Source organism: Odocoileus virginianus, chromosome 17, assembly GCF_023699985.2.
Source record: "Odocoileus virginianus isolate 20LAN1187 ecotype Illinois chromosome 17, Ovbor_1.2, whole genome shotgun sequence".
Classification (NCBI taxonomy): Eukaryota; Metazoa; Chordata; class Mammalia; order Artiodactyla; family Cervidae; genus Odocoileus; species Odocoileus virginianus.
Window position 1 is genome coordinate 17,032,522 of NC_069690.1, and position 13,535 is coordinate 17,046,056.

The 13,535-nt window shown below is 37.9% G+C and overlaps 2 protein-coding genes across 3 annotated transcripts in view; one reads left to right on the forward strand and one right to left on the reverse strand.

Annotated features, from left to right (window-relative positions):
• The window catches only part of CRLF3 (cytokine receptor like factor 3), a 41,572-nt gene extending 38,734 nt beyond the window's left edge, over positions 1 to 2,838 (forward strand). Inside the window, exons 7-8 of the mRNA XM_020898388.2 lie at positions 179 to 291; positions 1,377 to 2,838. Coding sequence (XP_020754047.1) covers positions 179 to 291; positions 1,377 to 1,633 — 370 coding nt within the window. The 3' untranslated portion in view covers positions 1,634 to 2,838. The remainder of the gene's footprint in view (positions 1 to 178; positions 292 to 1,376) is intronic.
• Positions 2,839 to 9,924: 7,086 nt separating this feature from the next.
• The window catches only part of SUZ12 (SUZ12 polycomb repressive complex 2 subunit), a 38,464-nt gene continuing 34,853 nt past the window's right edge, over positions 9,925 to 13,535 (reverse strand). For both annotated transcript variants that reach the window (XM_020898376.2, XM_020898368.2), the window contains one exon: positions 9,925 to 12,304. In XM_020898376.2, coding sequence (XP_020754035.1) covers positions 11,959 to 12,304 — 346 coding nt within the window. In that variant the 3' untranslated portion in view covers positions 9,925 to 11,958. The remainder of the gene's footprint in view (positions 12,305 to 13,535) is intronic.

Below are 13,535 nucleotides of genomic sequence, written 5' to 3' on the forward strand. Positions count from 1 at the left end.
GTCCACAGGGCTGCAAAGAGTCGGAACAACTGAGCGACTTCACTTTCACTTTTCACTTTCAAATCATTGTTAGCTATTCTTAAGAGTAATCGTGATGAAATAACCCCTGTTAAGCTTAGCAACTAGTAGAGATCACATTAAAAAAAATATTTAAAAGACTTTTCTGCCCCATTGACAGAGTTGAAACTGTGGGACAACCAGACAGAAGAGACAGTATAGGAGTGTGTTCAGAAAAACAGAATGGATATGACTCCCTGCAGCGGGATCAAGCAGTATGCATTAGTACAAATGGTAAGTAAGGAGGAAATAACTGCCGTTCTCTTTGAAATGTATGATTTACTATAATAAGATTTGAATCAGTCTCAGTATGACACATTTATACCAGAAGATGAAAATTTAGGTCTTAATGACATATCTATGTGACAGCTTTGTACCAGGTATTATTCTGTACCCTTTAAAAATAATACCTTACTTAATCTTTAACACCTTTTTGAAGTGAGGAGTAGCATTATATCTATTTTATAGTTGATGAAAGGGCTTCCTAGGTGGCTCAGTGGTAAAGAATCTGCCTGACAATGCAGGAGATGCGGGTTCAATCCCTGGGTTGGGAAGATCCCCTGGAGGCGAAAATGGCAGCCCACTCCAAGTATTCTTGCCTGGGAAATTCCATGGACAGAGAAGCCTGGTGGACCGCAGTCCATGGGGTCGCAAAGGGTTGGAAAGGAGCACGCACAGCAGTGAGTGGCTGAGCACACACAGCACACAGTAGATAAGGAGAGAGAAGCCGTGGCTTAAGCAGCTGGCGTAAAATCACTTAGCCTGGAGGTGATTGAGCTGAGAGGTTTTGCCAGGCGGTCTACTCCTGGATTCCGTGTGCCTAAGTCATCTGAAGTCAATATAGAGAAGATAAATTCAGCATAGGTTAGGGAAATGAGGAGAGTTTACATCTGTAGTGTTCTTTGGTCCTTACTTCATAGTGATCACACTTAAAGATCACTACCAAGATGTATTAATATTTTATGGTGTGGGTCAGTCAGTAGACAGGATCTGTATTTATTCCATGTGAAACAGTCCTGCTGTTCCACAGGAAGTAGTTTTATAAGGGGGATGCCGCCCACGTGGGAAACTCATGGTCTCTATTTTAAGAGTGGAGCCCTGGACCAGAAGCCTAAAACGTTACTAAAGCTTTAACTTTTCCTTCTGCCTGGGGCATGTGGGGGTTAGTGAACATATTTAGCTGCATTATCTTTGACCAGTTGGCATTCCAAAATGTTTTCTTTAATTAGGAATTTAGCTGCATTACCAATAATCTAGCATCTTGTTTCCATTCTTAGTTGTTGCTCACATGTGAATGACTCTTTACCTTAACATTTTAGGTGCAGTTTTTGTAAATGGAAAAGAAATGACTAATCAGTTGCCCGCAGTTACTTCTGGGTCCACTGTCACATTTGACATTGAAGCTGTAACTCTAGGATCCACCAATAATAACGAAGGCGGAAACTTCAAGCTTCGAGTGACTATTAGCTCAAATAACAGAGAAGTGGTGTTTGATTGGTTACTCGATCAGTCTTGTGGTTCTCTTTACTTTGGATGCTCATTTTTCTATCCTGGGTGGAAAGTGTTGGTGTTCTAGGTTTTCTGATGATTGGCTTTGGGTATGCAGGGGTTTCACATAGCTTTCCTCTCAGCCCAGTTGTCATTGGTTTTAAAAAATGGTTAGATTCATCTCTCAGTTAAGCCATTGGAAACAGAAATTATATACAGGATTTCTTTTGGACTCTCTCAGCAATAAGAGGCGTGAATATGGTGGACAAAACCATTGCAATGCAGTCCATTTTATTTTGTAGTATAGTGTTAATTGGAATATGACATCCCAATAAAAATCAAATTGGCTTTTAAAGTATGAGAAGATACAGAAAGCCCTATGAAACCCTTCCACTGTACTTCTAAAGGTGGTTGTAAGAACAGAAAAATGCAACATAACATCATTTTTTATTAAGTCTCCATCTTTTAAAGATCCAAGGCCATTTAAGACTTTAGAATGAAAATCAGGAATAGACCAGGTAGAATATGCCATAATGTGCGCTGTAACATACACTCTCTTGTGTGTTCCCCACAGGAGTGTTGAATATGCTCTTCATCTTCAGGGATTTGTAAGCAGTATTGAATTTTATCTCATGTTCAGTAATCTTTAAGTCCCAAAAGTGTGATAAGTTTTAAAAATGACTGAGCAAATGTCTACAACAGGCAAAGTGTTTTCTGTTGTTCTTTCCTTGTAGTCCCATTCCCAATAGGTTTGAGGGGTTTTACAGGGTAAAACTACTTACAGAAGTAGTATGCACAGCAGTGTTATTAATAGCTATGTCCCTTGTATGAAATATGCACCGGTGCACATCCAGCCTCAGTGACTTGCGTGTCGCTCTTGGTAGGGTCTGAGTTGCAGTCCAGTTCATGAATGGTCTTTTAGTGGACCAAACAAGTGTAGGCTAAAATACTTGACCTATTTTTTTGGGAAACAAATTTGTTTAAAATATTTATTTGAAGGACTTGGATGTAAACATGATTATCTTAACTTGCTATTTACCAGCCTAAGATCTTTTCTCTTTAATGTGAATTTTTTTTTTCCATTTTTAAGAGTAGAAAAGTGGGAAAGCAAGTTTGATATTTTTGTAAGATAATTTATTGGGGGATTCCAGTTCCCTATTAGACAATCATGACCTTTTCCCATTTCCTTTTTATATATAAGTAAGCTGTTTTTCACTTGTTTAGTGATTAAGAAGATGTGCTAGAATGTAGATGCCTCGTCCAGCTATCTGAAACAAAAATAAAAAAGTAAAAGGTATGTGTGTGTATTTTTTTTCTTTCATAAGATTTAATTAATTCAGATTTAATCTTTTAAGTAGAGGGAGAAAAGTCATCTTCAATTTTAAGTGTGTGTGTATATATATTTAATGGTAATAAATCAGTTATGTACACATATATAACATATACTGGCAAGGCTGTGCTCCTTCCAGAGGGTCTAGGGGAGAATCCTTGGAGCTTCTGGTGGCCACAGGCATTCCTTGACTTATTACTTCGTAACTCCAGTCTCTGTCTCTGTCTTCCCGTGGCCTTCTCCCTTGGGCTTTTTTTTTTTTTTTCCCCAACTGCCCTGTGAGGCTTGCAGGATCTTAATTCCACGACCAGGGATTGAACCCAGGCCCATGGCAGTGAAAGCACCAAGTCCTAACCACTGGACCTCGAGGGAATTCCCTCCTTTTGTCTCTTACAAGGAAATTTGTCTTGGATTTAGTACCCACTCAAATAATCCAGGATGATTTCATCTCCAAGTCTTTAATTTACTTATAGCTGCAAAGACCCTTTTTCCAAATAAAATTGCTGTCATAGGTTCTGATGTGGACATGTCTTTTTGTGGGTCACCACCATTCAACATGGATGATGGTGTCTGGCTGGAGTGGAGTGGTTGTTGGTCATCAGTTTGTCTTGCTAGGCTGCCCCTTTCCTGGTCCCTTGGCTGCAGTGAGCAGGTTTTTGTTGGGGCTTTTTGTCTGTCGGCATTTCCATGTTGCCGGCATCTTTTGCCCCCCAAGTTTGGGATACATAAGACGAAAACCTTAAGAATGCACAGTATGGAGTTCCTTGAGTTTTGAGGTACCTTGGTCATCTGTCAGTCTTCTTATGTTTGTTTTATTATATTTTTTCCCTTAGTTTTTAGTTTTTCTCAGCAGGAGGAGTGGGAAAATTATGCTACTCCATCTTCTCAGAAGCATAAATTCTGAAGCTATATAATAGATTTTAATATCAAAACAAAAATAAAAGAATAAGTAGGGATGAAGGGTAAATGTATCTCTTCAGAGTGCTTTCCCTGTAGAGGGGAACAGAGTAAGCATCTAGCTCCTCGGTTAAATATGAAAGATTTAGTTCAAGAAGTGAAATTTATTCATTTATTGACAGCAAACTATTGTGACAACTGTTGACAGTAACGCACTCACTGAGTTATCTCCCTAACAGGTTCAGAACTTTCCACACGTGTTTGAATCAACCAGTGCCAGAACGGACAGTTTGTTCGGCTCTTGATCAGTGTCCTGTCTTTCTCTCTCTTGAGTTATTCCTTAACCTTAGTGGAGCACTTCCTTCATTTGCTGAGAAAGGGTGCCCAAGAGGTAAATTTTTTGAGATAGAAAGCTGAAAATCTCTTTATTCAATCCTACCTTTGACTGTGACTCATTAAGAATTCTAGGTTGGCGATCATTCCCTCTCAGAATTTGAATGCACCACTCTGTGGTCTCCCAGGAAAACTAATGCCTTCCTGATGCCTGTTCATTTGTATATCCTATGTTTTTCCTCTTTGGAAGATTGTAGTCCTCCTCTTTGGAAGACTCTTTATTCCGGCGGTCCCCTACCTTTTTGGCATCAGGGACTGGTTTCATGGAAAACAATTTTTCACGAACTGTCGGGAGCAGTGGTTTTGGGATGATTTAAGCATGTTATATTTTTTGTGCACTTTATTATTGCACAAGCTGCACCTCAGATCATCATGTATTAGGTCCCAGAGGCTGGGGGACCCCTGCTTTGTTGTATGCCTAGTTTGTTTTTGGTATAACACTCAGCTATGTAGCTCATTTGACAGCTGACCCTGTAGGGATATGAGTTTCTAATACCTGCTTTAAACCCACTAGATTATAAATTCCTTGAGTTTTTGTATCTTCTATAGCAAGTTATTCTCAATCCTGGCCTCACATTAGAATTTCCTGGAGAGCTTTTAAAAATAGCAGAAATTCTGATTCAATTGGTATTAGTGGAGCTCACTTTTTTTTTAAGAAATGAAATTATTATTATGAAGGCAGATTTGGGAGTAACCACTCCAAAGTAACTAAAAGTACAGTCTCCATGGTGATTTTTTTGGTAAATCTAAATTTGTTCTCTTTGGAAGACTATCCTTTATTCTGAAATTTAAGTTTCTTGCTCTTCTATACTGTGTCTTTCTGTAAAATTAAAGTGACAGTAGATGTCAGGTTTGCTGGGTTTGTTTGTAAATCCTGACAAAATGTCAAAAAGTTTTTGAATATATATTACTGGTCTGTGAAATAAAAAAGTCTGGGATGTACTTCTACCCAACATTTCCTGATATGTGGGTATCTGAGAAGTACTTCTGAACTAAGAACAGTACTTTTCTTAAAAGACAAAAACCATATTCAGCAAAATAAAACTAATCTCTCACAAAAGCCTTTCTTTCATGGAATTCAATGTTGATTAAATGAAAAGTGACCTATGTCACTTCATTAGTCTTACCTAAGGCAGTGTTAGAAAGCTTGCAGTTTTGTAGAGAATTAAAGACTTTGTTAATCTCAGGAGACTTCTCCAGGATCTTAAAATATATAGCTTGTGAAAGGAGCAAGCATGTTATTTTTCCTTAGAGGTGGGAGCTGAGGATTGATGTTGACAAAACTGTAAGGTTGTAGGGAAGGAAATAGTGATAGATGTTAACCAAGAGCAGATTACTGTCCAGATCCCCTGTTGAAGGAGGCACTTTTTTTTTCCTATTGCCATAGTTATTTGAAATGTATTTTTAATTGGAGGATAATTGCTTTCCAATATTGTGTTGGTTTCTGCCATATATCAACATGAATCAGCCATGGGTTACGTATGTCCCCTCCCTCTCGAATCCCTCCCTCCCACCTCCCATCCTGTTGAAGCAGGGATTTTGATCCCATTTTACAGTTGAAGAAACAAACTCAGTGTTGTCAAGTAACTGAGTTTTGGAGCTGCAAAGGCCCTGAGTTGGCATTCACATCCAGGCCTGTGGACTCTCAGTGCTGCCACGCTCCTCTGTGTCCACACTGCCCTATCGCTGGGGCACCAATTTGAGATAAGACATTTAGCTTACTATCTTGGCTTACTAAAACATGAACGAATGTCATCCTCTCTGGAATTCATGAGGACAAGAACAATGTCTGCCTTCATCATCTTTGTATCCTCACACTTAACTAAGGCAAAGGCCATTATAGGTGCCCAAGAAGTATTTAAGGAGCCTAACTAATGGCATGGCAACCATGATCCTTTCCCTTCAGGGCCTCACAGAAGAGCCAGCTCCCCGCTTCCCAAATAGGAGAAGTAGGGGTCATTTGGACAGAATCCACTCAGAAGAAAATCTTAGTTGAATTAGTGAAGAAAGGAGCTAAGATGTGTTGGATCCCTGTTACATTCTAGGCCCTTGTTCTAGGTGATTCATATGTTTGTCTCAAAATAGAAGAAGCTTTCATTCTGTGACCTGTGTAGCTTCACCGCTGCTTCTCTGGAGTAATGACCAGTAAGTCTAGCATAGAGGTGCATGCTCGTTTAGGGATAGGAGAAAGAAGTGACTTTAGTTTTGTCCCATGAGAACTGGGAGAATCCCTGAAACATGAGTCTTACTCAACTCATTCCCAGTGCTTGGGACAAGTCCCGGCACACATCCACAAATTACAGGACGACTGGAGTGGGAGTGTGCTAGCAAAGCAGGTGGAAGCTATTTGTGTTCTGAAAAAGGATGGAGTAGCATGGACAGAAATATGATTCCAGGAGATGGTGCACCTGTAGGTGGCCACTGGTTGAAGCTTTGCCTTGTGGCTGGATAGGATAGTAGTCAGAAATGGGAAAAGACAACAGATTAAATACAGTAGTTTGGAAGATACACACTCTGTTCTCTAAAACCAGCTTTATAATGTGATTCATCCATGTGACATTTAAATAACAATCTTGTCTTATACTTGAATTTTTACTTCTGTATAAAAACCAATCTTACACTTGTACAAATAGTACATAGAAACAGAAGGTGCTCCAGAAATTGGATTGTAGACTGTGTATGGAGAACACCAGGGTGCATGGTGTGTACCATGCTGAACTCTGATACCCTACCTGGTTGGAGGGGAGACTGCATACATGAGAGATTAAGACTGAAAAGATAGTGAATTCCAATCAGGGAGGGAAAGTGTATGATTTTTCTGCTGTCAACAACTCAGTTCAGTTGCTCAGTTGTGTCCGACACTTTGTGACCCCATGGAATGCAGCACACCGGGCCTCCCTGTCCATCACCAACTCCCGGAGTTTACTCAAACTCGTGTTTCCATCACGTCGGTGATGCCATCCAACCATCTCATCCTCTGTCGTCCCCTTCTCCTCCCGCCTTCAATCTTTCCCAGCATCAGGGTCTTTTCCAATGAGTCAGTTCTTCACATCAGGTGGTCAAAATATTGGTGTTTAGCTTCAGCATCAGTCCTTCCAATGAATATTCAGGACTGATCTCCTTTAGGATGGACCAGTTGGATCTCCTTGCAGTCCAAGGGACTCTCAAAGAGTCTTCTCCAACACCACAGTCCAAAAGCATCAATTCTTCAGCTCTCAGCTTTCTTTATAGTCCAACTTTCACATCCGTACATGACCACTGGAAAAAGCATGCTTTGATTAGACAGACCTTTGTTGGTAAACGATGTCTCTGCTTTTTAATATGCTGTCTAGTTGGTCCTAACTTTTCTTCCAAGGAGCAAGTGTCTTTTAATTTCATGGCTGCAGTCACCATCTGCAGTGATTTTGGAGCCCCCCAAAATAGTCTGTCACTGTTTCCGTTGTTTCCCCATCTATTTGCCATGAAGTGATAGGACCAGATGCCATGATCTTAGTTTTCTGAATGTTGAGTTTTAAGCCAACTTTTTCACTCTCCTCTTTCATCAAGAGGCTCTTTAATTCTTCGCTTTCTGCCATAGGGTGGTGTCATCTGTGTATCTGAGGTTATTGACATTTCTCCCGGCAATCTTGATTCCAGCCTGTGCTTCATCCAGCTCAGTATTTTGCATGATGTACTCTGCATGTAAGTTAAATAAGCAGGGTGACAATATACAGTTTTGACGTACTCCTTTCCCCATCTGGAACCATTCTGTTGTTCCATGTCCAGTTCTGTTACTTGTTGACCTGCATACAGATTTCTCAGGAGGCAGGTCAGGTGGTCTGGTATTCCTGTCTCTTTAAGAATTTTCCAGTTTGTTGTGATCTACAGTCAACAACTGGGACCCATCAATGATCCATTTTAATATGATACTGGTGTAGTTAATAAAACATGTATCTCTGCTTTCCTTGGAGCGACATACTATTTAGATTAACAAACAAAAAATACAATGTTCAGACTATTTTTTACTGTGCCTGTTTTACTTAATACCAATTGACTGTGTTCCAAATCTTTGTTAACTTATCCATTATACCTGGTTCTCAGTGAGAAACCATCCCTCTTCTGTTTTTTCAGGTTTTTAAAATATAAGAACTACAGAAAACAGGCAGTACATTTAAAAAGTGCAGTGAACAGCCTCCTCCCTACCTGTCCTTTCGCCCAGCCATCTTCCCTGACAGCAGTTGCTTTTGTGTATCCATTTTGTCATATTCTTCAACCAAGCAAATATAGGTTACATATTCTTTAAAAATTCTGTTAAAAATGAAAGTATTCTAGAAACTTCTGTACCTTTCTAATCTGCTGAACAGTGGTCAGTTTGTCAATTTACACGTGCCCCAGTTTATCTGTCAGATTAAATTCCTGAAGATGAAATTGTTGGGGCAAAGGTTAAACACATTATGACTTCAATGGAAAGTACCAAATTACTCTCTGTAGAGGTTGTACTAACTTATTTCCCCACCAGAAATGTCATGAGTACCCACTTCACTGTTTTTTACCAACAGTATTGTCAGCAGTCTTTCATCTTTAGCAAGCTGAATCCACCTGTGTTCCTGATCTCATTCTTTCCTTTTCTGGTAATGTGTATCTTTGGTCTTCTGTCTTCCAGTCTGCAGGCTCAACCTTCCTATCCACTCTCCCCAGTCTCTCTGCCTGTTTTCCTCTTTCAATGGCCCCATTTCCCGCATGTTCATGATAAAACTTTTCCGACTCATTTTCCATTTATTAACACTAAACTCCTCAAACCTGTTTTCTGTTACTTTACCCTTGAAGTTGCTGTCTCAAACTCATTTTCCGTTACAGGACAGCTTCCTTTATGAAACTCTTCTTCCCTTGGCTTTGTCACTGCTGGTTAATTTCTTCATACTGAAACACCATGGTGTCTTCTTGGGCACTTATCTCACAATGGGCAGAGTTCTATTATTTAGTCGGGTATCTCACCTGGAGGACTCCCGCAGCATCCCTGTGCTTCTCCCCGTGGAAAGCTTCTCCCCTCCCAGATTCTTGGAGCCACGGCTCACCTATGACACAGACTGGTTTGTGTCATGTCTGTGTAGTAAATCTCCAAATACTTATTGCCTGAAATCCAAATGCTTAGTTAGCATGGCATCTAAGGCTTTCAGTTTATGTTACAAATATCTGAACACCAAGGAAGACCATGAGTCACTACTAAGGCCACTGAGGCTGACTCAGCAGTCTAATGAAAAGGAAGCAGGTGTTTAAAGAAACAGAGTGAGCTTTGGAACCAGAGGCTCTCAGCTCAAAGAACACACACGTGTACAGGCAAGCTATTTCCTGTAAATAAACCAAGCACAGTGGAACTGTCAACACTTCAGTAACATTTTCTTCAATTCTTCTAAATTAATTTCAACCACTGACCTCACAGAATATATTATTTTATAATTATTTGTGTCTCACTATATGGTTTTTTGAAAGCCAACATAAATTCTTTTTCATTCAAAAGATAATGAAAAAACCAAAGGTGAATTGCTTTAGGGCAATTAATATTGACATTACCTTAGACTATAAATTTTAAAATATTTTTTATGTGACAGTATAACATACTAGTTGCAACTGCTATTACTAGAACTAAAAGCAGGATTTCACATTTTCTCAACTTATTTGCTCTGATGGATACACTTTTTTGGATATTTCCTATCCTAGCCAAGCCAAAATTTTTGTGTGTGTATTAACAATGCATATAAGAAAAAACAAAACAATGCATCTTTTATATTATTGAACTTTATGTACAAAATCATTTGATTTCAAATAAACATTTAATGTAAAAACAAACATTCTTTTAAACTGAATTTTTTTTTTACATCTACTGTACCATTCAAATGCTTTATCATCTTACATGATTTCTTCAAAATCTCTTATCAAGGGTACATATAGAAAAGCTTTTTTTTTTTTCATAAATAGAAACAAAGGGATTTTTTCAGCTTTTATTATAAGATGACATAAAAAGTTTACTCAACAGAAGTAATTTCATTACTATTTGGGGGAGGGAATCACCAACTTTTTGTGCAAACAATGCTAGCCTTCTTTTAAGCATTAAGAGCATAACTGCTTAAGAAATGACATAAGCAATAATTCTACACCTACATCTCCCCTAAAATAATCTATTTTTTTTTTTACATATGTGCACAGCTTTAGCAAATTAAAGCCCGAGAGAAATGCTCAAAATCCACTATGCAGAGGCATAATCAGAGTTTACTGTAACTCATCATTTGGAGAGCTTACCAATCAAGGAGTCTGTAATGAAAGCTGCAGTTTCCCTCTTTCCTATTTTTTTTCCAACACACAAAAAAAAATCAATGACTAGGAACTTAATACTGGATGACAAATCACATCCACACTATCAGTTAAATAGCCTCACAGTTAAACACATTTTAAAGACCAATCAAATCAGTATTTACATTTTATAAATTTCTGAAGACACCATTAGAAAGCTTATATATCCCTTCATTAAACAAAATAGGGAACTGCATCTGATGGTGGTGGAATGAAATTAAAAAAATTAAAAATACCTGTATTTACAGCAGCATTGATCCTTTATAAATAAAGAATATGAAAATGCAATTATCTTTAAGGATAATAAAAAATTGAGGTGATGTTACTCAACCACAGTGCTTGGAGTTGGACTAAAAATCTATTGGTGCTTGTTAATGTGCCAGTAGTGAAACCACTTTCTGTTGGAGAAAATCCAACTGTAAATATGTGCATGAGACACATATAACACAGGGCAAAATTGCTCAGAACGATTCAAGTCAGCTTATCTGTATTGGATATTCTAATCATGAAATACATTACGAAGACATCCTTGCAAAGAAAAAAAAAAAGTTACATCATTTTCTGGTTCATTTTTATAGAACATTTCCTCCCTCAAAAGTGGCATCTTAAAAATCTTAAACTCGTTCTTCCCTTGGTTTACAATCCTAATGAACAAATGTGGACAGCTGAATCTTCCATGTGATTACCTAATTGGGAAAGAAGAAAAAAAAAAAAAAAACAGCAAAATGTTCAAGTTTAAAAAAATATACTGGGTGAGCAATGCACTAAAATTATCCACATAAAAACAAATGGATGGTCAGTAACCTTAGAAGCCAACATTGACATTTCACCGACAAAAATGTGAAAAATTAACATGTTCTCAAACAGGCATAAGATGAAGAAGTGCTATTTTTAAATTGTAAAATGAACTCACATAATGTAAAATACCTTATATTGTAATTTTTCATTCCAAATTGATAAATGATTTCAAAGTCAAGGATTAAGGTCTGATTGCAAACAGTACTGCAACATAATTTCACAAAAATCTTCAGATTCTAAAAAAGGGAATCACATTCTAATTTTCCCTCCCCAAGAAAATGTCTCACAATTACAAAGTAGAAAAACAGTCAGTCACAAATGCCAAAAAAAAAAAAAAAAACCCAACACATTATAAATATGAAATAATTTCTAGATTATCAATTCAGTATATTTCATAAGACAATTGTTGAAGTTAAAAATACTTTAAGGTATTGCTTTTCATGCTCCAACTTGAGAATATTTTAATGACATCAATAAAACTGATATGTGGGTAATGCTGCATACTGAAGTGAAGTAGAACCCTGATTAAAAATATCCTTGTTGAAATCATTTACTTCATCTGACAGTGCCTGTTTGGAACTTATGATTAAAAACACAAATAAATCCTAGAGGCTGAATTCCCTAGAATGAAATTTCAGTGTTTGTCCATAATGTGGGGTTAAGCCTTTTCAGAGTTTTTGTTTTTTGCTCTGTTTTGAAACCCCTGAGACACCATCTGTTTCCAAAGCTTTCTCTTTTGAGTTAATTTCACTAAATCCATTTGCTGTCCCATTTTGTTCTTCAGTGACTTCTTCATTTGCAGGGGAAGCAGATTCTCCTTTTTCTAATTTTTGTTGCATTTCACGGAGCTTGGTAACAGCTTTATCTATTGACATTATGCTAATAAGATTAAAGTCATGCATGCTGACTAGATGAAGCATGAAGTTTCGACATAAATTCTTCTTAATTATTTTCTGTCCATAGTTTTCTACAAACAGCATACAGGCATGATTCATTTGATTGTCAGCAATAAACCTATTTAACAAAAACACAAACACATCAACAATAATACAAAGTATTTCTGTCAAAGGCCACAGTGATAACTATTACAGGACAATAAGGCTATATCTAGGTAAGTGATGATTTAACTAGTAAAACTACAGTGAATCTGAGATTCAATCACCTGAATGAACTTACCATTTTAAGAAATTTAAAGAGGTTTAATTTAACCAGAGCTTAAACAGATGTCATTTCTGTTTTTCCTAATGAAATTAGGAAGTTAGCAGTTAAAAGTGTAAAATATCTTCTCTTGCCACTCCACTTTCATTAAGTGTATAACACTATTCTCTGTTTCCTATTTCAGAAGCAGTGTTTCTACACACTTTCGGTTCATGGTAAACTTGAAAAAATGAAGATGTCAGAACAATTGTGGTATAGGGTGACTGTTTTGGTGGAAGGCAAGGAATAAAATCTGAGAGAACCAAATTAAACCAAATAGGAGATGGATGGTCAATTACCCACTGAGACTCAAAAGAGAATCTGTAAAATGTAAAAGCCTGATTGCAGATCTGAAAAAATACAGAGAGTTTACCAACTACCTGACACTTTGTAATACCAGTCTATAGTGAACCTAGTAGTTCTTATGCTGACAGATTTGGATCAGGAATTAAAATATAACTCAAGTAATTTGACTAAAATTCTCTCTTGAAACTGGCATATTAGGACAAAAGGAGAAAGAGATTACAGCCAAGCCTCCACATATATATTTACTCATAACTGAGTTTTAATGACTAGACCAGGGATGAGGCAAACATTTTCTGTAAAAGGCTAAACAGTAAGTATTTCAGGCTTTGCAAGCCATATGTGGGCTTTCCAGGTGGTGCTAGTGGTAAATAAAAACCTCCTGCCAATGCAGGAGACATTAAGAGATGCGAGTTTGATCCTTAGGTTGGAAACATCCCCTGGAGGAGGGCATGGCAACCCACACCAGTATTCTTGCCTGCAGAATCCCATGGACAGAGGAGCCTGGTGGGCTACAGTCCGTAGTCACAAAGAGTTGGACACAACTGAAACGAATTAGCAAGCCATATGTAATCTCTATTGTCTTCCTCTTTGATTTTTTACAACCCACTAAAAATGTGAAGACTATTCTTAGCTCAAGGCAGTTTACAAAAAAAAGGCTATAAGCGATGCATCCGGTCATCTGAACTAGAACTTAAAACACTTAAGTTCTCCATTCCCCAAGAGTAAAGGAAAAAAGCGCTCC